The sequence below is a fragment of the Babylonia areolata genome, chromosome 4 (assembly GCF_041734735.1).
Source record: "Babylonia areolata isolate BAREFJ2019XMU chromosome 4, ASM4173473v1, whole genome shotgun sequence".
Taxonomy (NCBI): domain Eukaryota; kingdom Metazoa; phylum Mollusca; class Gastropoda; order Neogastropoda; family Buccinidae; genus Babylonia; species Babylonia areolata.
Window position 1 is genome coordinate 50,356,631 of NC_134879.1, and position 25,280 is coordinate 50,381,910.

At 37.8% G+C, this 25,280-nt stretch overlaps 1 protein-coding gene across 6 annotated transcripts in view; it reads right to left on the bottom strand.

Annotated features, from left to right (window-relative positions):
- LOC143281274 (pyruvate carboxylase, mitochondrial-like) overlaps positions 1 to 25,280 on the bottom strand; it is a 50,455-nt gene that overhangs the window by 10,425 nt on the left and 14,750 nt on the right. For 4 of the 6 annotated variants that reach the window (XM_076586401.1, XM_076586403.1, XM_076586399.1 and 1 more), the window contains exons 8-21: positions 22,862 to 23,024; positions 22,277 to 22,459; positions 21,282 to 21,516; positions 19,963 to 19,977; positions 14,517 to 14,741; positions 13,372 to 13,528; positions 12,413 to 12,519; positions 12,072 to 12,205; positions 11,336 to 11,585; positions 10,305 to 10,433; positions 9,280 to 9,395; positions 7,189 to 7,368; positions 5,427 to 5,573; positions 4,942 to 5,043 (exon numbers count right to left, since the gene is read on the bottom strand). In XM_076586401.1, coding sequence (XP_076442516.1) covers positions 4,942 to 5,043; positions 5,427 to 5,573; positions 7,189 to 7,368; positions 9,280 to 9,395; positions 10,305 to 10,433; positions 11,336 to 11,585; positions 12,072 to 12,205; positions 12,413 to 12,519; positions 13,372 to 13,528; positions 14,517 to 14,741; positions 19,963 to 19,977; positions 21,282 to 21,516; positions 22,277 to 22,459; positions 22,862 to 23,024 — 2,143 coding nt within the window. The remainder of the gene's footprint in view (positions 1 to 4,941; positions 5,044 to 5,426; positions 5,574 to 7,188; positions 7,369 to 9,279; positions 9,396 to 10,304; positions 10,434 to 11,335; positions 11,586 to 12,071; positions 12,206 to 12,412; positions 12,520 to 13,371; positions 13,529 to 14,516; positions 14,742 to 19,962; positions 19,978 to 21,281; positions 21,517 to 22,276; positions 22,460 to 22,861; positions 23,025 to 25,280) is intronic. The other 2 variants (XM_076586404.1, XM_076586402.1) reach the window with 1 other exon arrangement.

Sequence of the window (25,280 nt, forward strand, 5' to 3'; positions counted from 1 at the left end):
ATAAAGCTGAAATGAATATGCCTATTACTAAACAATGCAGAGAAAAAAAAAAGGTAATATTTACAGCTGTTAATATCATGCATCCCATCCAGGGATACCATCAACATCATCCCCCACTGCATCCAAAACAGTCATCATTGTTAACCCTCCTGGGACGCAGGCTGTAAACAACACCAGTGTTCTGTCTTGAGCCATCTTCTCCAGCTGTCCCCAGGTGCATCCCATGTGCTTATGTCCGTCTCTAGGTCACAGCACCAGGTGCTCATTGGTTGACCACGTAACCGTTTTCCCTGGGAGTTCCATGTCAAAGCCTGTCAGGTTATGTCAGATGCTGGTTTCAGCATGGTGTGCCCAGTCAACCTCCGTCTTCTTCTCTTTATTCCATCCTCAGCGGATGGCTGGTTTGTTTCCTGTAAGGTGTGGGCACTGCTGATGGTGTCTTGTCAGCACTTTTTATGTTTGTTTTTGCTGCTCTGTCATCTGCATGGTTTCAAAGGCATCACTCACAGACCCCTCATTCCGAGTCCACCATACGCGCTGGCCAGCACATTTGGAGGAATTTTCTGAGGCAGCTATTAATACAGGTCTGTGTTTTCTTGACGACTGTATTGGTTGCTCTCCATGTTTCAGCTCCATAGGGAAGGACTGATTTTGATACCTAAAAGAAGCAAGGTTGTGATTTCTCATTTCTGCTGCTTCTTGTGATGTTTTGTTCTAGTCTCATACATGACCTCATATTCAATGTACTATTCCTGGTTGAAAAAAAAAGGGTGTGTGTGTGGGGGGGTGGGGGGGGGGGGAGGGTGTGTGTGTGTGTGGGGGGGGGGCTCAGCCTTGTGGTTTCATGAAATGGTTTCACTACATGAGGTCATGACATCTTGGTGATGATCTTCCTCTTCTGTGGATAAAGTCTCTTTTTGAATTATTCACGTTTGTTGTGAGAGGGAGAAGGAGAAGAAGTCAGGAAAAATAATGAGCTGACATCAATGCAGAATGCAGAGACCCACACATTGACACACAACCGACAGAGCTGGAGGAATCTTGTGAACATTTTTTGTGCGGTGCTCAAATTACTTTTCACAAAGTTAAGGGAGAAGAAGAATAGCACAACACACTTAAATATTTCAATCTTTTCATCTGCATGCTTTAATTATGTTTTACTACTAAACATGAAAGGAGAGAGAGAAAGAGAGAACAATGACAAATGATTTATTGTGGGTTAATTGGGAAAGTTTTAAACTTCCATACACCATTAACTCATATATAAAAAAAACAAAACCAAATAAAATAAGATGAACTTTAGAAAAACGAATCAACGTATAAATGTAACACAATTAACAGAAACTTCAAGGAAAATAAACACAAAACTTGAAATATAACATGCAAATCTTCACTATCACACACACATATTCCAATGTACACACACACACACACATGAACTTACAAATTTGAGCCCATTTTTCTGCATACACATAATGGAGCAACAAGTAACATTGGTTTACTAAAACTTGGACATTGTGTGGAATTGAATCTGTTGGAAGTAATTATAAATGTTCCATTATTTATTGTGGGTTAAATGGATTAGTTGAAAACAGAAAATTTTTGTTCTTTTTTTTTCATAATACAAAGGTAAATTTATTTCTTATGATAATCTGGGATTTCATTCCATGTTTACCACCAGAATACATGAGAGACAATATGAACAAGCTGTTTCTAGGGTGAGTGGTAAAAACTGTTCCTCCATTTTTTTTTCTTCTAAGAATTTTCCATAAAAACAGGACGGTGATAATTTTATCATCATTCTGTCCATATAAACACCCTTGTTAAAGCAACATTTTAAGATGAAATGGCAGATTGTTTAGTTCAGTGAAGTAATTCGCATGAGTAGAAGATTTTAGAAAGCACTTAAGAGAACATCTGTATATGTTTTTGAGAGGTTTCGAGCAATTTTGACATGCCAAGTCCCAGCATGTTGATGGCTGGTCACTGTCAAGTTGAATGTATATATGGAAAAACAGTTTGCAGGTATATTCTATTGAGTTGAAATAATTTTCTCAATAACTTCTTGTGTATAGCAGAAACAGGTTCAGACCAGGATAGTTCATTTTCAATTGTAAGACTAAGTAGCATATAAGAATTAACTTCTACCAACTCTTTGTCAAGTACCTTAAGTCCAAGTAATCTAGATTTTATATTTTGGTGTCTTGTAACTCGTATAAAAGTAGATTGTGGAAGAATTGCAGTGTGATTCATTTCAGCCCAATTTACAAATTTACTGACATCACTCTGCAAAGCAGTGCTTACTTCATTAGCGTTTGTGTCTTTTAGGAGGATTTCATCAACAGCATAAAAGTTCACAAGAGGATGAAAAGTGGGAGATCATTTCTAAATATTGAAAATAAAACAGACCCCAAAACTGATCCCTCAGGAATACCATAAGAAAATTAACATGAGAGGGAACACTTAGGAAGCTTTGAAAACTGCTTGTTTTCTGTTACAAAGAAAGGAAGATATCAAATCCACTGATTCAGAAGATGAACCATACATGAGAGGAAGAGATGGGGGAAAGACTGGAGGTGGTGTGGGGAGAGAGAAACCCAGAACAGCTGTGAAGAAAAACTCTCTCTCATCTGGTATTTAGAAGGGGAAAAATATTGCCAAGCAAAATATGTACACATGCAGGTGAGAGTGGTTTGTGTGAGCGTGCACATAACGCATGCATTGAGTTGCACGTGTGTATTGGAAGTTGGGTTAAAAGTGATTTCATGGTTTACAGTACATCATAAATACCTTCATTAGTTTTCTTCACATACTTTTCTCAATCCTGCTGTCAAAATGTCTTCTTTTTTTTAACACCCCTTTAGTAACAGAACTGACATTTTCAGGAATGACAAAACATTGTTTGAGAATTAATAAGTTCTACCTTTCAATGGGAAAACTTAAACACATTAAGCCCCAAACATCAAGTTATATTCAACTTCTTACTGACATACTTTACATGCTCATCATCAGTTGGTTTACTTTTGGTGACAGTAATGACTGAAAACTGAAACCTCCTTATCTTGTAGAACTTTCAGGCATCTTAAAATCATCATGCAGAATGCAAAGAACAGGCAGCATACTCTGGCATCTCACACAAGGAAATGACCTCACGGCAACAGCAACTTCATTTTGATTTGTATTGTATTCTATTGTATTGTAATTGTATTGTATTATTCTTTTCTGTCACAACAGACTTCTCTGTGTGAAATTCGGGCTGCTCTCCCCAGGGAGAGCTCGTCACCACACTGAGAGCACCACCCATTTTTTGTTATTTTTTCCTGCAAGCAGTTTTTATTGGTGTTGCTTTTTTATTTGTCTTCCTATCGAAGTGGATTTTTCTACAGAATTTTGCCAGTCACAACCCTTTTGTTGCCGTGGGTTCTTTTACGTGCGCTAAGTGCATGCTGCACATCAGACCTTGGTTTATCATCTCATCTGAATGACTAGTGTCCAGACCACCACTCAAGGTCTAGTTGGGGAGGGGTGGGGGGGTGGAGGGGAATACTAGCGACTGTGCCAAGATTCGAACCAGATTCTCTCGTTTCCTAGGCATACGTGTTACCTCTAGGCCATCACTCCACTTCAGGGAATGTTCAATTTTTAGGGCACTTTTTATGCCTTGGGTAACAGGAATGACATCATACATGTAATTTTCTGTTTTGACAAAATTCTTTAAATGGTAAATAGCCTAAATATCAGTTAATATCAGTTCTTTGTGATGAAAGTAATTAATAGTTAGAACTATTGCAGCCTAGAAAAATAGACTCCTTGTGTGGGACAGCCATATTTTATCCCCCTTTACTACTTAACACTAATTTTCTACATGATGATGGTGGAATATCTGGTTTCAATGGTTGTCAAACACTTATTGCTATGTACTCAATTGAAAATAATAACAATAATGACAATCATCATGCTAAACATTTTTACTTCAAAATGTTTGCAACAAGAATTACATCATTATCTGAAAAAGACATACGGATATATGGATATATTTAGATATAGAAAGATACATATATATGTGACATCTACTGAGCTAGAATTGAATAATTACTGAACTGCACTAGAATTGAGGAGGAAGGTGGCAGAACGGTTAAGGCGCTCAGTTGCCAGCACAGAGAGTCCGTGAGGGTGTCTGTTCGAATCCCACTCTCACCCTTTCTCCAAAGTGGAATTAAGGTCCAGAGGTAACGCGTCCGCCTAGGAAGTGAGAGAATCTGAGCGTGCTGATTTGAATCATGCCTCAGCCACCGATATTTTGTCCCCCTCCACTAGACCTTGAGTGGTGGTCTGGACGCTAGTCATTAGGATGAGACGGTAAACCGAGGTCCCGTGTGCAGTATGCACTTAGCGCACGTAAAAGAACCCAAGGCAACAAAAGGGTTATTCCTGGCAAAATCCACTTTGAAATACAAATACAACAAAACAAAGTTTGACTGGAAAATCAAATGAGCATCTAGTCTTTCAGACGAGACGATAAACCAAGGTCCCGTGTGCAGCACACACTTGGCGCACTGAAAAAGAACCCATGGTAACGAGAGTGTTGTCCTTAGGCAAAAATATGTAAAAAGAAGTCCACTCTGATAGATACACAAATACATAAGCATACACTCAAGGCCTGATGAGCGAGTTGGGTCATGCTGCTGTCAGGCATCTGCCTAGCAAATGTGGTGTAGCGTATATGGATTTGTCCAAATGTAGTGACGCCTCCTTGAGAAACTGAAACTGAAACTTGAATTGATGCCATTGATGCCTTAGTAAATGATCAAACTAACGGCCCAAGTTATCCTGACTGGCACCCTTGAAAACAATCTAACAATTTAAAGCAGACCACTCCTCAATTAAGCAGTTCTCTCAAAGATGGCAAATTTTGTCTTGAAATACCTTGACCTGACTCACCTCTGTCTCGGAAGCAATTTTGGGTCCTATCAGGAAGGTCTTGGTGTCCAGGCAGTCCACAGGGCCGTACTTGTTACGGAACTCCAAGTACTCGTCCATCACCTGTAAAACACACGATAAAGAACAGACAACACTGCAGGTGTTATGGACATAAATAGCACATCTTCTGTTAAGAGTTTGGGTTTCTGCACAAATTGTGTAGACGCACAAGCTTACAGAGTGTGACAATATTAATGCACACACACACACACACAGTGTAGCACATATAGTGTAACAGTATCAATGCACACACACACACACACACACACACACACAGAGCATAGCATACAGAGTGTAAAAATATCAATGCACACACACACACACACACACACACACACACACAGCGTAGCATACAGAGTGTAACAATACTGATGCACACACACACACACACACACATAGATAGTGCGTAATGATGATGATAACCATTCTACACTGCTACAACTGACCTTGGGGTATAGGGCAGCACTCATGACGTCCACCTCTTTCACTTTCATGTTGTGGCTCTCCTCTAGTTTGTGTTCCAGCTTAGAAAAGTCCAGTGGTTCCATGGTTGCCCCTGGTCGGCCCTTGAAACTTTTGGCTCCTTTCAACACCTGAGGAGTAAAAGGTCACAAACTCAAGACACACACACAACACACATACACATCTCTGATTCATTCTCTTGCTGCCGATGTCCTCATACACTGATTTATGCTTTTGTTTATGAGATTACCAGAAATATGTATCTTATTTGAAACCATTACCAAATTACAATACTTATTTGTGTAAGTTTGCATATCCAAGGGAAACAATCTCGTGTCATGCCGGTCCTGGGTGAGATGGTAGTGAAGGAAAACATGAAAACGAATGCAAACCTTTTCAGCACTGCCAGAACGACATCTTGTACGTTTCCCACCTGGCAAAATTTACTGTAATTTTCACATGATTTCAAAAGTAAAAAATGACAGATCTTACAGATCACTCATACGCTGCCTTATCTGTCAATATTTATAATGATCATTCTGTATCATTATCTGGATCAAAATAACTGTAGACATCTCGGGACAGCACGTTTAATACTTATCAAGTTGTGAAAACTTTCTTAAAATATGGTACAAATAAAATTTGCACACCAAAAAAGTGCTTGAAAATGCTAAAACTACACACAAACTTAGTCATTAAGATGTCTGGAAGTTTATCAAGAGTTGTGTCCCTTCCTTTATTGCTGACTCTTGGTTGAAAAATAAAAAAAACCAGTTTGATGAATCAGGATTGAATAGCTCAGCACTGCACCATGTAAAACAAATTAGGGGTGGTTTGAAAAGTGGGGACAGGTAAGCGTAACTGACATTTTAATGCCTTGACAAAGCCACCACTGAAGGGTAATTACAATGGGCACAGAAGTACAGTTTAAATGTATGAAGCACAGGGATTATCAATTTTGAACCAGCAACAGAAAACAGCACACTGAAAATACACCAGAAAATTCAAATTTTCTACCTGAATGATTTCAATCTCATTTTTTGTAATTATTTTCAAGTTGATATTTGGGATGCCCATGTAACACTGTCAGAAAAAAGGGTTTACCTTTACCTGAATCAAATTACTGGCCCGGCTTCATTCAAGCTTAAATGTCTGATCTCAGCAGGATGGATGTGTGAATTACACTTTGTTAATAAGAAATCAGCTCTTTTTTTTTTCTTTTTTCTTTCAGCATTCATCATGCACACACAAAAGCAGAAATGCTACAACAGGTAAGTGATGGTCTAGTGATAACATGTCTGCTTAGGAAAAGAGAAAACCTGACTGCACGGAATCAAATCCCACACTCACCAGTTTTTCTCTCCCTCCGCTAGACCTTGAGTGGTGGTCTGGACGTTAGTCATTCACATGAGACGTTAAACCAAGGTCCTGTGTACAACATGCAGCTTATGGCATGTCAAAGAACCCACAGAAACAAAAGGGTTGCCCCTGGCAACAACCCTAATATACTTATGTATGTGTGCGTTTCAATGACGGCTGACTGAGTGACACAGGAAACGAATGATGGGTACCTAAATGCAGCTGTTAGTTGGATTTACCCAGGCAGGGAACCTGTTGTGCAAGACTGTGTTTGTAAAGCGCTTATAGTTGGGTCTCTCACTGAAGGCAGGCACTGTATAAGTATTAATAAAATTAATTATTAAAAACATAATGATAAAGTGAGGAAGCAGCCAGCGACATCCTTGCCTTTGTTCTGAGGGGTTCAGGGTATCCACCTGGGGGCTCCCCAAGGGCTCCCTGGAAGAACTCCACGACGGAGCTGGGGAAGGACAGCTCTGAAGCCTTCTCCATGACCAGCTCTGGGGTCAGCTTGTTCTGCACCATGAACTGGGCCAGGTCTCCCACCACCTTGGAGGAGGGCGTCACCTGTACAGGGGGACATGGTGAATTCTCACAGCTGGTCTTGATTTTTGTGTGTTTTTTTGAATGAACATTTTATTTCCATTTTTGTTACACATAATAAATGCAAAACAAATGAGAGAAACAAAAACAAAGCAAAAACTGGATGTTATTTGAATGAAACAAGGTTCATCTGAACTATCTATTGTAGGCATTATTTCAATATTTCAAAGGTCCAAAGAAAAATTACATGCATAGAAATACAGATACATATAACACATATACATGTATGCCTGTATGCATTCCTATGGCGTAACTTGTGACATCACAGTGTATCACATTGTATTACATCACCTTACTCTACTTTATGTAACACTGATAATCTTAATTTTTGTCATATTCACCACTGATTCGTATGTGACTGAAGTGCAGATCTACATCATGTTGTTGTTGTTGTTGTTGTTGTTGTTGTTGTTGTTGTTGTTGTGTGTGTGTGTGTGTTGATAAAAGATAAAAACATACTTCAAAACATGCTTAACCCCTAGGCTGCCTATATGACAAGATAACTCGTCAGCGCAAGCGTGTACACTTCTCTGCCACAATGACGAGATAACTTGTCATTGAAATATTCTGACTTTTCCATGGTTTGCATTGAGTTCATTGACAAAAATACTGGTCGCTTTAGCTTGGGGAATCTTTCTTGATTCTATTCATAGCTAGAAATCCCATCAACGTCATGAGGCAGTCCTTTATTTGCACGTTTTGGTTGCGTTACTGCCTGGCTCCTGTGTTTGCCTGGCTCCTCTCCTCACTCGCTCAACAAAATGTTGGACACCATGCTCAAGACATGCGATCGTGGTGCACTAAATCAACCAAGATTGCTTTCTTTAACATGCTCAAAACAATTTGAAGTGTAAATTCGAAGGAGAAGACAGTGAAGAACTTTCATCGGCCAATTTGATAGAAAATGAAGGGAGCAATGAAGAGACTGGCCAATGAGTGATGCCAACTGCAGCAGATGACAGAAAGTAACAGAATTTTTAGCAGGACACAGTGTGAGCAATTTTCTTGGCACTTAGCCAACGCGATCTGATGAGAACTGGATAAAGTGACCGTGTGAGAGGGGTGAAGAGGAGGGGGGTGGAGACCGAGGGGGCATGGCCTCACATCCATGTTATCACTTAGAGTAGTCACAATGCATTGTGTCTCTTTTTTATTGTGGCTGTTCTAGTATAATTTGTGTGTACAGGTATTATCCATTTTGTCCACAAAATATATTTTAGTGCAAATTACCTGACCGATGTATGTAATGAACGAGTTGAAGATGTGACAAAAAACAAAATGCTGATTTCAAAACAACAGCATGTCACTGAAAGTATATAGAATTGGAAAACATCATGTGTTTTCTATTCTTTATTCATTTACCTTTCAGAAAATATATACTTTTCCAATACCAAAGAGCACAAATATTTTGGAAAATATATACCCGTTTTTTTGTGGAAAAAACCCTGGCAAATAGATTTCACTTAAATCTTATTTCCCTGGCAGCTAAAGGGTTAATAAAATAACAATATCAGATCATGAAATTACAAATTTCTAGGGGTTGCATGTCTCATAACTGTATTGGGAAGGGGTCACATGTCTCATAAATATAACTGCATTGGGAAAAAGTGTAAAAAGATTTTTTTTTAAAAGTACTTTTTTATCAGCTATGCCCAGTGTAACTACAGATCACATCAATCCTGCAATCAGATCAGGATACAGGAGGATCAATCTTTCTGAGTTTTTTTTTTTTTTTTTTTTTTAACCAACGTTAAACTCTCCTCATCTATACAAAGCAGGCTATCTGTCTTAGTTTTCTTCTTCTTCTTCTTCTTTTTTTATTTTTTTTTTTTTTTAAATATATTTTTTCACTATTTCTTCCCCACATGATCTGACCTTGGGCAGGTCCCCAAGGAGCTTGTTGGCCAGAGCGTAGGTCTTCTTGACCTCCTCAAACTGGTCAGCCAGACCCAGGCTGAAGGCCTGGAACTGCAGGTTGGTGTACTGACCACCTGCACACACCGCACACACCCAGCTTCACTACATGCCAACCCCTCTGAATCCATTATAGCAACGATTTGGAAACTTTAAGCAACACTGGGAGCCTCAGTTGCATTGACATATATTATAATACAGTATATTTCTACATAACAATACATATAACACATACCTGCAACAAAATCAAATTCTATTTTTGGAGGCTGGTTGCTATTTACAGAATAGGCCTGATCATGTCCTTTCCTGACCTGGCAAACAAACAATCTGACTAGTTCAATGTAAACATGATTCCAACTGATTTGGGCAGAGCTTCATTACCTGTGACAAGCAGTGTGACTCACTAACCCCACCTGTGCTCAGTATAACCCCATGCGTCCTGAATCGACTAAGCGGCTTTCAACAAGAAACCAGGTGGATGACCCTGGCAAGCCAAAAATGAACTTCATGGAACAACGCTGACACTGGATTAACAAACTGTGACCATGTCATAACAAAATACAATGAAGTCAAGACAGCTGGTATCACTTCATTTATGTTCTTTGCTTCTTTATTTTCTGTCTGTGTGAAATGGTCACCTGTGAATATGCATAACACACTGGTTAGGTGAAATACCAACAAAACAATGTGGTGTTTCATGAACTTGGTAAGTAATGCACAAATGTTTATTTCTGCATTGTTCTGGCCAAGAGGTGGGCCAGAAATAAGAGTATTCTGTCTACCATCAGTCATAACTTACATAAACGCTGGATTTAAACTTTGGAGGTAATTTACAACAATAAAAAAAAAATGGATTAATAATTTACAACAATAAAAAAGTATGAATTAATAATTTACAAAAATAAAAAAAAAACAATAAAAAAGTATGAATTAATAATTTACAACAATAAAAAAAAAAGTATGAATTAAAAAACAAGAGCACTTGCCTGGAATTTCATTTTTGTAGATGTCAGCATTTCCGCTCTTCATTGTAGCGGCGCACTCAAATGGTCCGTACAAGCCTCGAGTCTGCTCCCAGTAGGCCGAATAGGCTGAGACTGAGTCCAAATCAAGACCTGAACAAAAAGGAAAAAAAGCATCAATTCTGCATACTTTCTTTTTGTGTTGGTGGGCTGCAATTCCCACATTCATTTGTAACTGCAAGAGGACTTTTACATGTACAACTGTTGCCATCCCACTGTCTGGCAGCCATGCTCCATTTTCTGGGGATATAATAATAATAATAATAATATACTAGACTTGTATGGTGCAAACTCTCCATACAATGGGCTCTTAGCACCTCACATGAAACAATACATATACAATAGTGCATTGCACCACACAACAGCACATGGGGACATGGATATAAATTCTGCATGTTAAGAATCCTTTTCGAGTATCTTCTGTCCAACAATACTACCTGCCACAACTTATTTCACCAAAACATCAGTCCTGGTCTTTGCTGATGCTAGACATTTTTTGCTCATTCATAATGATATTCATGACATATTTGGTTCACATGGATGATTACTTTGCCTCTCATCAAAAGAGAGAGAGAGAGAAAAAAAAAGAGTTTTGCATTTTAACTGACTCTCCTGGAGACAGCATGTCAAGGTCTAGAACAAGTGGATGCTGATGTGGGTCTGTAACATGGACTGGTTTTCTATCAACCTGAAGACATAAGAGAAAGATTGAGGATTGCACTGAGTGCATCAAACACTCAGATACAATTAAAAGGATTCCATTTCAAATCAACTGTGTCAAGATACAATTAAAAGGATTCATTTCAAATCAACTGTGTCAAACAAGATCGCGGAATGCTCTGAAAGCGCTGCACTATGGAGAAAAACTGATGATTACGCCAAGTGTATGGAACACTCTGATTAAAGAATTCATTTTTACTCATCCGTGTTAAACAAGACTGTGGAATACTCTGAGAGCACTGCACTATGTGACACAGAGGCTGGTTCCCACTCACCTGTGTCCAGCTCTGTCCTTTCACATGAAGCCACCACAGCTCCCATGCTGGGCTGAGACGTCATCCCCGACATGGAATCCACTGCCACATCCACCACATCAGCACCTGCTTCAGCCGCTGCCAACATGGCTGCCACGCCGGCACCTGAAGTGTCATGGGTATGCACATGGATGGGAATGTCTGGGTACTTGTCACGGATGGATGACACCAACAGTTTGGCTGCCCTAGGTCGTAGCAATCCAGCCATGTCCTGTACAATCATTCAAAAATATATTTACATTTAAATTTTAAAAAATACTGGCTTTTGATTCAAACACTTACATACAAACACATGCATGCACGTGCATTACACAGAACAGATATACAAATACAAATACCGACATGATTGGAACAGGTGGGAGACAGCAGATGTAATATATCACTACTGTGCCTGAGATGAAGCAGGCAAACTTTTTCCTTAAAACCAAAAAATTATGACAGTATTTACCCAATGTAAGTGCCCAAAATTGATAACTTATAAAAAGCAAAAGTGTGTCTCAAAATCTCTTTGATCCTTTCCCTCTATTGTGTGAAGTTTTTAGTAAAAAAAAGATCTATAAATATTAAAGACATGTTGAACAATTTTAGCCCAAATTTTTCACTTAGAATTTGTGTAAGAATAGCAAATAGTGCTCTTTTTAAAATCTAAAACACAGATAAAAAAAAAAATTCAATGAACAAAGTAGAAAATTCAAACCTTGATGCCAATGATGTGTGTTCCTGCCTTGACCAGCTGGTCAGTAAGGTTCATGTAGTAGTCCAGGTTGTATTTCGTTTTGGAGGGATCAGACACATCACCAGTGTACGATATGGCTGCTTCAATCACGCCACCTTATTACGACAAAAACACAATATGTTAGTGAATTACCTGTTCAACTCTACCAGAATAATATTCTTTAAGACATTTTTTTCCTTTGACTATCTAAACACCAGCAAAAAATCATGTTTGGCTATCTCTCTCTCACTCTCTCACACACATGCACACACACAAACACACACACACATACGCACAGTGAAAGCCATTCCCTACTGTGATACCTGCATTTCCCACAGCGTCCATGCCGACAACAATGTTGGGTACATAGTTGAGGGAGTCAAAAATGCGGAAAACGTCCATGCCATGCTTCACAGCCAGCTCACAGAACCTGTCACCATCAAATGAACAAAAATAACATTGAACACAAAGTCATGAAGTGTTCATGTTTTATTTCCATATTCAGTACTCTAGTTGACTGTATCTGTTTTCTTCCCAGAAATTCCTCACAAATATGATGTGCAAAAAAAGTTTCAGTTTCACACAAAATCATCAGCTTCATATATATCTATATATATAATATATATATATAATATATATATATATATAATATATATATATATATTTATGAAGCTGATGAGAGAGAGAGAGAGAGAGAGATAGATATATAGAGAAATATATATACATACATACATATACAGATATATATATATATATATATATATATCCATTTTTCTTTTTCTTTTCAAGTACTGATAATATTCAAGATCAAGGACTAACAAGCACGTTGGGTTTTTGAAAAGGTCAGACATCTGTTTTTTTCCACTTTTTTTTCATTCTTTATATATATATATATATATATATATATATATATATATATATATATATCTGATGTCATGCAACATTAATGGATGATTCTATTCTGCACACTTCGATACTCCTTGAAACTAGAACTACCAAGTAACACAGTAATGAAGTTCCAAAAATTAACAATTCATTCATCTGGAAATAAAGCCACTGGGCTGATGTTACACCAACTGCTAGAGATTTATGTTTCTATTGACAATATCAATTGAGTGTTCAGTATGGACTATGGTTTACTGACAGTAGCATTGTTACATCTGACTGAAATTGACATCCAAGATTTTTTTGGGTTTTTATTCACCTACATATCACCGACCTTTCCCTAGAAATTAACACATTCACGTAAACAGGTGTATCCAACAAAGAAAAACTGCTTTACTTGAAGACAACATTGTCAGGATAGTTGGTGTAGCCCACGGCATTGGCCCCTCGCAGCAACATCTGGAAGGGAATGTTAGGGATACGTTTCCTCAGCTGTTCCAGACGATCCCAGGGACACTCGTGCAAGAAACGCAGCGCCACATCAAAGGTAGCCCCTGCAACAAGCATTCCGTGTTGAAAAAGTAATCGGTAAACAAAATTCTGTGTTGACAAAGTTATCAGTAACTACAGTTTGTATTGACAAAGTTACCAGCAACAAACATTCTGTATTGACAAAGTTATCAACAACAAACATTTTGCGTTGACAAAGTTATCTGAAAATTGTGTATTATCACAGTCATTTTGACTACACAATTACTAATAAGTTATCTTAACAATCTGTATTAAGTAAGTCATTTCAAATGTATTAACAAAGCTATCTAAACCTTCTGTATTAGAATGATCTCAACAGCATTTAAAAAAAAAAGTTATCAAACAGTCTGCATAAACAAAGTTATCTCAATTGCATTAACATATTTATCAAAACATTCTGAACTGACAAAGTTATCTTAACAGATCTGATAACAGAGAGAGATGAGTGACACACACAGATAAGCATACCAACACACTTATTTCTCATGAGATACCTTGCTGGACCAAAAGTATATAGCATTCTGATAAATAAAGTCTAAAAAATCAGAGCACTGAAAAAGTTTAAATGTTGAACAATATGTAGAACACTAAACAACAATAATAGTAGTAACAATGAGAGCAGCTAATGACAGCAATTTAACAATCTGTTTCAACAACTTTTCTAATTATTCATATCATCAACTTAACCACTTTCTGGAAATAAACATTTAGCTATAATACTGTTCAAATTTTTCATTAGAAAACCATGTTTTTTTTTCAATACTCCCATTTTTTTAGACTTGGAAAAGCCAAATATCCTATTTGATAAGATAACCCAAAGCATTTAAACTTTTTCCTTTTTAGTGGAGTTTAAAAACTTAGCATGATCATGAAAAGTCCTGTTTTCCTCCTAAACATAACAACTGGAATCAAAAATAATGTTGATTTTTTGTTTTTATTTGCAACACAACAACAATACCAGAACTGCATATCCTATATCTGAAGTAAGCTGAAGAATATCAAGGAACATACCACCCCAGTTCTCCAGACTGAACAAGGGCGTGAAGTTGTGAGTCACATATGGAGCAATGCGGTTCAGATCGTAGGTTCGAACACGGGTGGCCAGAAGGGATTGATGAGCATCTCTCATGGTGGTATCCATCAACAGCAGACCCTTGTGCTGTCGGACCTTCTTGGCAAAACCCTCAGGGCCTTCTGCCAGCAGGACGTCGCGCCAGCCTTTCGGGGGCATGACAGCTGTATACAGACATGTCACAGAGTGAGAAAACAGAAGGTATAAGGATGCCGGCACAGCAAACTTGCACACATTTATAGCACTGATACGCATGTATACAGTCATGTTAAATGAGATAAGACAGAGTGTGCATAAACACTTTGTCAACGGAACCAAAGAGAACAAGACCAAAGAAAGAAAACATACAAAATACTAGTAACAAAATATTAGTAGAATGTTATATCAACTAAAACATAAAAGAAACAAACAAACAAAAAAATCAATCAAAAAATAAAGTACCCTCTTTTATTCAACAAACAGCAACAGCAGACGACCTGCTTGAAATGTGACATATCCAAACATAAAACACTGAATGTATTTTTAACAAAGAATTATTATAAAATCTGAAGATCAAAAACATGCTTCAGAGTTTAACTCATTAAGCCATAGCAGGGGAAAATGACTTCTCTACAGCAGTGAGTAAAACTTCTAGAGTGCTTATTTCAAGTTCACTGGGAACATAGACAAAACCATACAATTGTGCTTCAGTAGGAATGATTTTCTCACAATCATTGATTAATGTTTACGAGTGAACGTGGGAGTTGCAGCCCACGAACGCAGAAGAAGAAGAAGAAGATTAATGTCATATCATCTGTACCAGCCAACTAAAAATCTATGGAAGCAGAGTTACGTTTGGGGCATTCCCCTGAGGGCTTAATGAGTTAAAATCACATGAACTGTGAACCCCAAATCTTCCATTCAATTCACAGATCTCTCCACTGACAAGAGAATAAGAGGTCTAAATTACACCTTGACAATATACTGCACCACAAGGCCATAACATCAGCTATATAAGACCATCATAACTCACAGCTATGTACCATCACAATGCACACTCTTGTGTGCAATTAACCCATGCAACATATAAATCTACACTAAACTGTGGAACACTGAGAAACATTGTAACAACAAACACAATACAGTATACCACGTTTATTTTATCATCAAAATTCAGTGCAGAGATTCATATTCGGACACTACTTACAAAAGACAGCAATAAAGCACTGACAGAAACAGATTGTCCCCGACAGCCCACCATGCAACAAGTACACCATCACTTGATACACCGTCAACAAACAGTATGGTCAACAAACAGTTTGGGAAAATGCAGCTGCCTTCCAAAGCAATGCCTTCCCAGCACAGGGGAGTGGACTATGGAAGCAACATTTCACACTGCAGCAATTTTTAAATAAAAAATAAACAATATAATTATGTTAACTGTATCTATCATTTTCATGAGGGTTTCCTTAATTTCTTTCTTCTTTGCATTTGAATTATCTAAAAAGAAAACTGTCTGAAGCAACAACAGAAACACACAGAGAATTTTAATTTTGTTGATGTAATATTATTGTGTGTTGGTGATGGGGCATATATATCTGTGTGAATGCATGTTCAAATCTACAACAAAATTTACACAATTCTGGATGGCTATCAGTTTAAAATGGATAATGGGAGCTTTGTATATAAACTAAAGGTGTATATCATAGGACTTTAAAAATATATCGGCTGAACAGAAAAAAACATACAAGATCCAACATTCTGGTTCCTGAAAAACAGACACAGAGACACAGACTGAGAGAGATCATACAGATGCATTCTCTACCCCCTTTTCACAATTTACACAAGGTAATAATCTATCATTAACAACCTAAAAATCATACAATGAGAAAAAAAAAAAAAAAAAAAAAAAAAATCAGAACATTTTTCACATCAAATTCTAAACACACAAACTTTGAATCATTAAGATTTAGACAGGGAAAATTGACGGGCGCAATAGCCGAGTGGTTAAAGTGTTGGACTGTCAATCTGAGGGTCCCGGGTTCGAATCACGGTGACGGCGCCTGGTGGGTAAAGGGTGGAGATTTTTACGATCTCCCAGGTCAACATATGTGCAGACCTGCTAGTGCCTGAACCCCCTTCGTGTGTATATGCAAGCAGAAGATCAAATACGCACGTTAAAAATCCTGTAATCCATGTCAGCGTTCGGTGGGTTATGGAAACAAGAACATACCCAGCATGCACACCCCCGAAAACGGAGTATGGCTGCCTACATGGCGGGGTAAAAACAGTCATACACGTAAAAGCCCACTCGTGGGCATACGAGTGAACGCAGAAGAAGAAGAAGACAGGGAAAAAAGAGAAATAATAATTCAGAGACCAAAACCAAGAACTCACTAAAAAAGATTACAACATATTTTCAACAAGCTCCTGGCTCGCTCATAAAAATTCAAAATTCTTCCAAAAGGGTTAGACCCATTCATGACAAACAATACATCAAATCCCTTTTGCCCCCAACACCTCTGAATTTTACTCACAATGACAGAACCGTGGACTTTTTTTTTTTTTTTTTTTTTTTCGAAGGTCAAAATTAATTGGGAGGACATATAACTGTAACATTTTGCAGCAATTTGTGTGGGCCCAAGACAGTCATGCACACAGAATAACAATGAAAAAAGCAAATAAATATGTGCATGCATGTGTGCACTTGAAGAGTGTATGTATTAACTATGTGAGTGTGTGTCTGTGTGTGCTTGTATGCCCATTCCAAAAATAATGAGTGCATGTGTTTGAGTCCATGAGCAGCAAGAAGTGACTCAATAGTTTTGAGCATAAAAAGTGGGGAAGAGGGGTGGAAGGAAATATCTGACTCCTTCATCACTTCTTCATCCTAAAAAAAAAATGATACTCATATAAAAACTGACAATCCATATATATTAGTTCAAACATCTTACTATCTGAAACAAAACAAAAAAAACAAAAACAAAAAAACATAGTTTTTTTAATGAGGTCAAAGTGGAGTCTGCACAAAACAAACCAGTATCTAATAAAATCATGCAATGTACTTCATCTAACATCTGTATTCTAAACAGTCATTTTCAACAAATCTTTTCATCTTTTCTATTTTTCCTTCTTCTTGCACATAATTCTCTGTCCAAAAAGTAGGGAAAAGCTAATATAAAAAAATATTTTAAAAAAAGAAAAAGAAAAAAGGGGGTGGTGGGAGATGGTTTGAAGCAGATGCAAGGGAAAATTGGGATGGTGATCAAATCTTATGTCCCTGCCAGCGTACAGTTCTCTACTGATTGTCCTGGACAAAAACATAGCTACAAACTGGAGATTCAGTCTTCTTACCAATGCATATTTCCACAGAAAATCATCTCCATATTATGACATTGTGAAGTTACCAGTTGCGATGCAATATCAGATTGCAAGGGGGAAAAAAGCCACTGCTCTCATTCCGCAATAATAGTCCCTCTGCCATCATACAGAATGACTGAGTGAAGCCAAGCATCTAGTCTCTCTGAATATATCTCAAAAAGGCACCTGGTGGTATGACCTGACCATATTAAATTACAGCTCTGTGATTCTTCTTCTTCTTCTTCGTTCATGGGCTGCAACTCCCATGTTCACTAGTATGTACACAAGTCGGCTTTTACGTGCATGACCGCCATGTAGGCAGCCATACTCCGTTTTCAGGGGTGTGCATGCTGGGTATGTTCTTGTTTCCATAATCCACCAAACAGCTCTGTGAGTAAAACACAGATTAACACAAATGAAGCTGAAGACACTGAGTCAATCAGTTCATGATTTAGTTGATTCTGGTGAGTCCCATGACCATTTTATTATTATCCAGCAAACTCCCCTGGTCAGTCCTATAACCAGCTCGGTTTAACTCTTTCACCACCAAGTTTCTGAGTGAAAAACACTCCCCAGCGCCAAATATTTAGAACTATGTTCTCAGTCACAGGCTTCGGTTCATGTCAAAATAACACAATGGACTTGTGCACTTCAAACGCGGTCAGGAGGCAAAGGTTAGTTATTGTTCTGTACGCAGGAAAACTAGCTGCAGCTGTTGAGCTTTGTTACAAAGTGAAAAATGGTCTTATCAACATGAACCCTCGTTTTCAACAAAAATCGCCTATGGCGGTGCACTGTCCAGTCAACTAATGTTGCCTATGGTGGTAAAAGAGTTAATGCTCAGTTTTTGCTCTCTGACAAAATGTGATGACTTTGATCAAGATATAGTGGACAATAATACCAAATGAGCTGGTCAATCATGAATGCCTCTTTGGCACAAAGTAAAAATGTAGCTCTGGCAGTAAGATCATGTACATTAAGTATCCACTCCTAATAGTCAATAAATTCATGATGGTCTAATTCATTCTAGAGTGCATACACTGTTATTTCCTGTGGGCAGTCTGGATTATACATCTTACACCTCAGCATCCCTTTCTTGCCCCTCTGTGTTACTTCAAATGCTCATGATTGAGTGGATAGTTATAAAAATCAATCTTGGCGTTACTCATGTGTAAGGGGGAAAATTACTCATGCAATTTAATGCTAACAGGTTTTTCCTTTCCAATCATCTATCTGCTGCTCGCATCTATAAACATACTTTTACAGTAACAACAAAATAAAAGAAGAAAACCTGAAACGTTTTAATAAAAACAACATATACTCTGTGTGTATGTGTGTGTGTGTGTGTGACACCGACAGGCACAGAAAAAGACAGCTTATATATGTGTGTGCATGTACATGTACACCTGCTAGTGAACTAACCTTGAAGCAAGCTAAATATGACATTCTTACAAAAAGGTTTTAAGATTAATTTGCGTTTTCTTCAAAATTAATATATATTTTTCATTTCCAAAATAAGGTGTGAATTTTATACCAACACTGTTATGACCTGGAAGGTACGATTTTATACAAATGGTACTTTTATACAATTTATTAAAATGCAGGAAATCAGGACTGTTAGCGACACTAATCAGGATAAATTACCTCATATCATTACATGTTAAAACTGTTAGTGTTGGGTAATATAAGGTACAATGTGCAATACTTTGTTGAAAAAAATCTTGTAAGAAGCAAATTAATAAAATTAGTAATTTTTTTCTTTAACAAACTGAAAGCTATAATCATCTGTACTGTGCTATCTGGGGAAAACGAATCCATTTTTCTCATTGCAAAGAAAAATAAATACCGTCGTCTGTGCTGAATTACAGAACATAATGTTTTAAACTGTCCATGTGTTAAAACATGCTAATGAAAAAAAGCATGAATGTACAGTAGTAACATAAAATAAGAAAGCAGACAAACATTCTAAATAAAACAATAACAGAAATAAGTTCACAGCTGCAAAGAAAGGGGAGAAGAAACAAATCTATCAATTAGTGTTCTTACCCTTTCCATGATCATCTGGAATGTCACCACCGTCAAATATGTTAGTTCATTTGCCAAAAGACAGGATTTACGTCAGTGTTAGTTCACCACAGCCGAGTAGTTTGAGTTCTGTGCAAATCAGATGGGTTAATTTTGCAAAAACAGAACAGGGCTTTCACCCATTTACTTTTCCTACAGCAGGATAGACTTCCGTGTCAATTCTTCCATAGATGTGATTTTTTTTTCTGTGTTTCCACCCCTCTGGCCTCTGTGATTTTTGAGTGTAAAATGACAACTTTTTTTTTTTTTTTTTTAATCTCAAGTCGTTTGAACGCGTTTTATTTTCCAATTGATGCAAGAGAAAAGATCCTCGGAAAAAATATATTCTCTGACAGGTGTAAGTAACTGTCAGTCATTTATGAACTGTGGAAAATACCTGCGATTCTAGTCAAATCTAAACACTCGGACAATGATGTTAATACCTACTGATCTTTTTGTTCTTCTGAACTTCAACAGTTTAGGTTGATATTTACCTATTTTTTACTTTGATCATGAGAACACACAAATGTAAGGTTACAAACCATTGTTGAATGAAAAGAAAGGGAAAGAGAGAAATACACAAGCTTGCGATATGAATAAGTAATATATATGTATATGTGTGTGTGTGTGTGTGTGTGTGTGTGTGTGTATGTATGTATGTATGTATTGTACAGCTAGTTGATTCTTTCTGGTCATTTCTCCCAATACCACTGATCATCAAGGATGCAAGTGCACATGGATACTGCAGCGAATGTGAAATGCTACTGATGCAAAAGCTGGAGATGTTTGCAGAAATAAAATCAGAATCTGCATGTAGTACATAATTAGAAAAAGAATATCTCCATGCGGGAAATCATGTGTGTGTGTGTATATGTGTGTGTGTACGTGTGTGCGTTTGTGTGTGTGTGTGTGTGTGCGCGCGGCATGTGCATGTGTGTCTTTACTGACTCATAGATAAAATGGGTGACTTGCACGCATGTTGTTAAATAGAGAAAAACACATGTACACAAAAGCCTTGCTGCGAAAAGAAGAAGGCAGAATATGAAAAGCACATAAATGTTCCTTAATACAGACTAAAATTTGAACTAACAACATAAGCTATACATTAGATGATTATATGAACAAGGAGAAAAAAATGGTCTGAAAAGAAAAAAGAAAAAAAAGATTAAAAAAAACTAAAAAACAGACTGCAGAATATCATATAATAAGCATACTTCCCAGAAATTGTTCACAACTGTTTAGTACAACGCAACACCATACGGCATCGAACGAATGCAAACCAGAACAGACAAAAAACTCACCGACAGGGACAGCAGGGACTGTGGGAATGATGTCAGATGGACGGATGCTGGTGGCCAGAGGGGTGGAGGGCCCATTAACCATCACCTGGCCCAGGTAATGCAGCAGCTTCTGTGCGCGGTTCTGGGAAGCGGTGAACTGGAACAGCTGTGGGTTCTCATCAATGAAGTAGGTGTCCACCACACCTGTCAGAAACTTGTCGTTCTGCAGCACGTTCAGCAGGAAAGGAATGTTCGACTGGAAACACACAAAACAAAAAAAAAACAAAATACAATATAATGAATAATACACACTGAACGAAACTACTCTTTTCATTCCAATGAAGCAAACATTAAAAGAGTGTACTTTTCATTCTAATAAAATCAGTTATCCTGCAGCTCATGGGAACTACAGATTACATGATGCTTTTACAAAATTTCGTTTCAATGGTAAAGAAATTTCCACAAAAAAAGTATGACTGCGCATGAAAATATGAATTACATGATACTCTTACATAATTACTTCCATGGTAAAGAAATTACTGAAAATGCACATGAAAACAACTAATTATATGATACTTTTACTAAAGTTCACTTCCATGGTAAAGACACTGCTGAAGGAAGTGTGATTTTCATAGTATGAGTTCACTGTCAAATATTTGACAGTGTTCTATTACACAAACTAGCTATGCCATCTTCAGGCAAAAACTTTGTTTTGTCTTTTACTTGCATCCTCTCAAAGGCTCATGTATAATTCATGACCATATAGGGATTTTGGCTGATTCAAATTTTGAAAGCAGCACACCATCAGAGTCACAGAGTTTGGACACACTGAAAGAACCACAGTCAAGCAGAGACGGAGGAAAATGGAAAGAGACACAGAAAGACTGAAAAATATAAGTATACAGAAAACACTTTGTAAAGGTCTGTAGCTACATGCACACATTACTAAACATAATGAAAGATATATATATTTTTTTAAAGACAATATCAATAGAAAGCTACACACAGAGACATACCTTCACCCCTCTGATGCGGAACTCTTTGAGGGCACGCAGCATCTTGGAACATGCTGTAGAGTGGTCACGAGCATGAGCAATAACTTTCACCAGCAATGAGTCATAGTAAGGGGAGATCACTGCTCCAGCAAAAGCGGAGGCACTGTCAAGACGTATTCCCATACCTTCACCACTGCGGAACACCTGCAAAAACGTGTATAACATTTTTCTGTACATTTTGCACATGTTCATTGCTTAAAATAATGTATTTTCTGAAGATTTAATAAAACAGGAAATCACAGCAATATACAAATCAGATATTTCAACTCTCTTTCTTCAGCTTGAAGTTTGGTTCATTCAATATTTACTTACAAACATCTAGGTCCACATGACTTCTACTGACAACATAATATGCAGACAATTCATTTGGCTTCCAGTAGTTCCATCATTTTTTGTTTGTTTGAATCATTTATTGTAGCTAACCAAAAGGAAATACTATGTTAATGGATATCAAGAAATATTCACACACACACACACACACACACCAAAAAAAAAAAAAGAAAAAGAAAAAAACAACTACAACAATAACCAAAAACAGAACTCTACCTCTATACGCCCAGTATCAGGTTGGAAGTTGCGAGCCGGATCTTCAGTGGTCATGCGGCACTGAATGGCGCAGCCGTTGAGGCTGATCTTGTCCTGAGTCAGGTCCAGTTCCTTCAGTGTCTTGCCCTCTGCTACATGGATTTGAGCACGGACAAGGTCCACCCTGAAAAAGACAAGCTGTCCATGTAGACAACGACACAACAGACAACACTAGCTGGAACTGACAAACAAGGAGCATAACTGAACCTCATTTGTAGGCTTGCATGTCTTAACCGTCTTGTATTCAGATTCTCTGAGGCCAAACTCCACCTATTTTTTGGATTCTTTTGGCTTTTTTAGCCTTAAAATGGGTATGTGTGGTTCACGCTTCACCACAATCAAGAATAAACCTCTAAAGTCATGAAATTCTGCAGGTATGGTCACGAGGCTTTGTTCTGTCATGTGAGTGAGATTTTGTATGTCTAGATGTGAATGGTAGTGTCCTGTCATCAAAATGTCACCAAGTATGTCGCATGCAATGGTGACAATTCTAATACAGCACACCAACATGCAGGAATCCCATACAAATGCACGTTAGTGTTGTAAAATGCAAGCTGCAGCCTACCTGAAGTGATCTGTCTCCTGTCCGCCAGTACAGTCCCCACAGGTAATCCAAAGAATGTCACACAACTAGTGTCAATTGTCACAACTGAACAGTTACTGGAGATAGTTTCAAGCACAGTTCCATGTTGTTCTTATGTCACTGTTCTAAGCACTCTATACAGAACCATTTATATATGCACACAAAGTTTAGCTGTACAGTAAGGATAGTGAGTCGAGTGTCCCTGTTAAGTGTCATAGAGTCACTCATGTCACCAAAACTACAGGTAAGCACACACACACACGCACACATGAACAAAAACAAGCTGTCCTACTATTGAGCCACATTCTGCTCATGATAGTCACGGAAACAGTCATTCCTGTGGAAGCAGAGAGGTACCTGGCAGAAAGAACACATAAACGATATTTCTGCACGTGATGTCCACTGACATTCTGCATATGTTCCGATTTTTCCTTCATTGAAGTTTGGTTCAATTCACATAAACAGACTCTGAACGGTTAGTGTGTCTGGATTATAAAAATGCTATTTAAATGAACATACATCCGGTAGAAGACCCCTTTCTACTCAATAATAATTTGCTAACTGACCACGTGATACGCGCGTGGAAAAGGGAGTTGCATCATGTGCAAAAAAAAAAAAAAGCACTGAAAACTGTGTCCAGTAAAGCAAATAGTCACAGTCAGCAGATTTACACAATTCTGAAAGCTCTGCTTGTGATTATGGACAGATTTTGCGATGGAGGGGGATCTCTCTTGTCTGATGATTGGTTTGAAAATGAAGGTGATTGACGACAGTGATGAAACTGACAGCCCTGTCCGTCTGTCCAATCAGACAGCGTTTTTGAACAAGTGGCTATGACTGACAGAATATGTGCAGCAAGTGTTGGAAGAAGGGGAGGAGAGGGATAGGAGTGATGTAAGCAATAGGTTGAATGCCAGCCAGAGTTCATTTAGGGGGTGTGGCTACTGGGGACAAGTGTACTCTTATTTCTATGCAGACTGTAGGAAATCGGCAAATGCCAATGCTCCACAATTTTCATGAAATGCAGGGTGGCACCTGCACTGGACATGAAACACATGCTTTTTGTTTTTAACGCTTTTTATTTTTGCTGAATCAGATGGTTGACTTGTTTGAAGAGGTGGCAAGCCGGATACACAGCAGACACTTTAACCAGCCCATGTGCAACTTGAAAGGAGTGAATGTCATCAAAGAACTTCACCCTCTCACTTGCGAATGCTCTTAGATGTCAAGAAACTTGCCAGCTCAGTTTCTGAGACCGTGATTGACCTTTTACGTTGACTTTACCCACCTTTGTGATTGTTGAACAGTGATTTACTTACATGTCTGCACGAGCTGTGATTTGTTTTTATAAACTTATAGCTTGTTCTAATTTCTTCTACAGGTATAATCTGACAATAGGCATGCTGTATTTTGTTTCTTTTCTTTATGGATGTCATTATGCAGAGGTGGAAATAGACTTTTTTGTTGCACAAAAATTATGATCTTGACTTTACATGTCTGAACTGTTATCTACAATCAACCTAATTGGGAAAAAAAAACACAAGCAGAATCTACACTAATTTTCCTTCACAAAAATGTTTACTCTCTTACTGTATCGCCCATAGCTTTTGTGCTAGAATTGTTTGTGATTTATTACCACCGAATCCTCAAAATTCCCTGGCAAGTGTTGTTGTTTTTTGTTTTTGTTTTTGTATTTTTTATACAAAATTCTCTAACACTGAACTGGTTAAGAAATCAGTAAAAAAAAAATTTTTTTTAAAAGATTTAATATAATTCTTTTCATCAAAAAAGGGACTC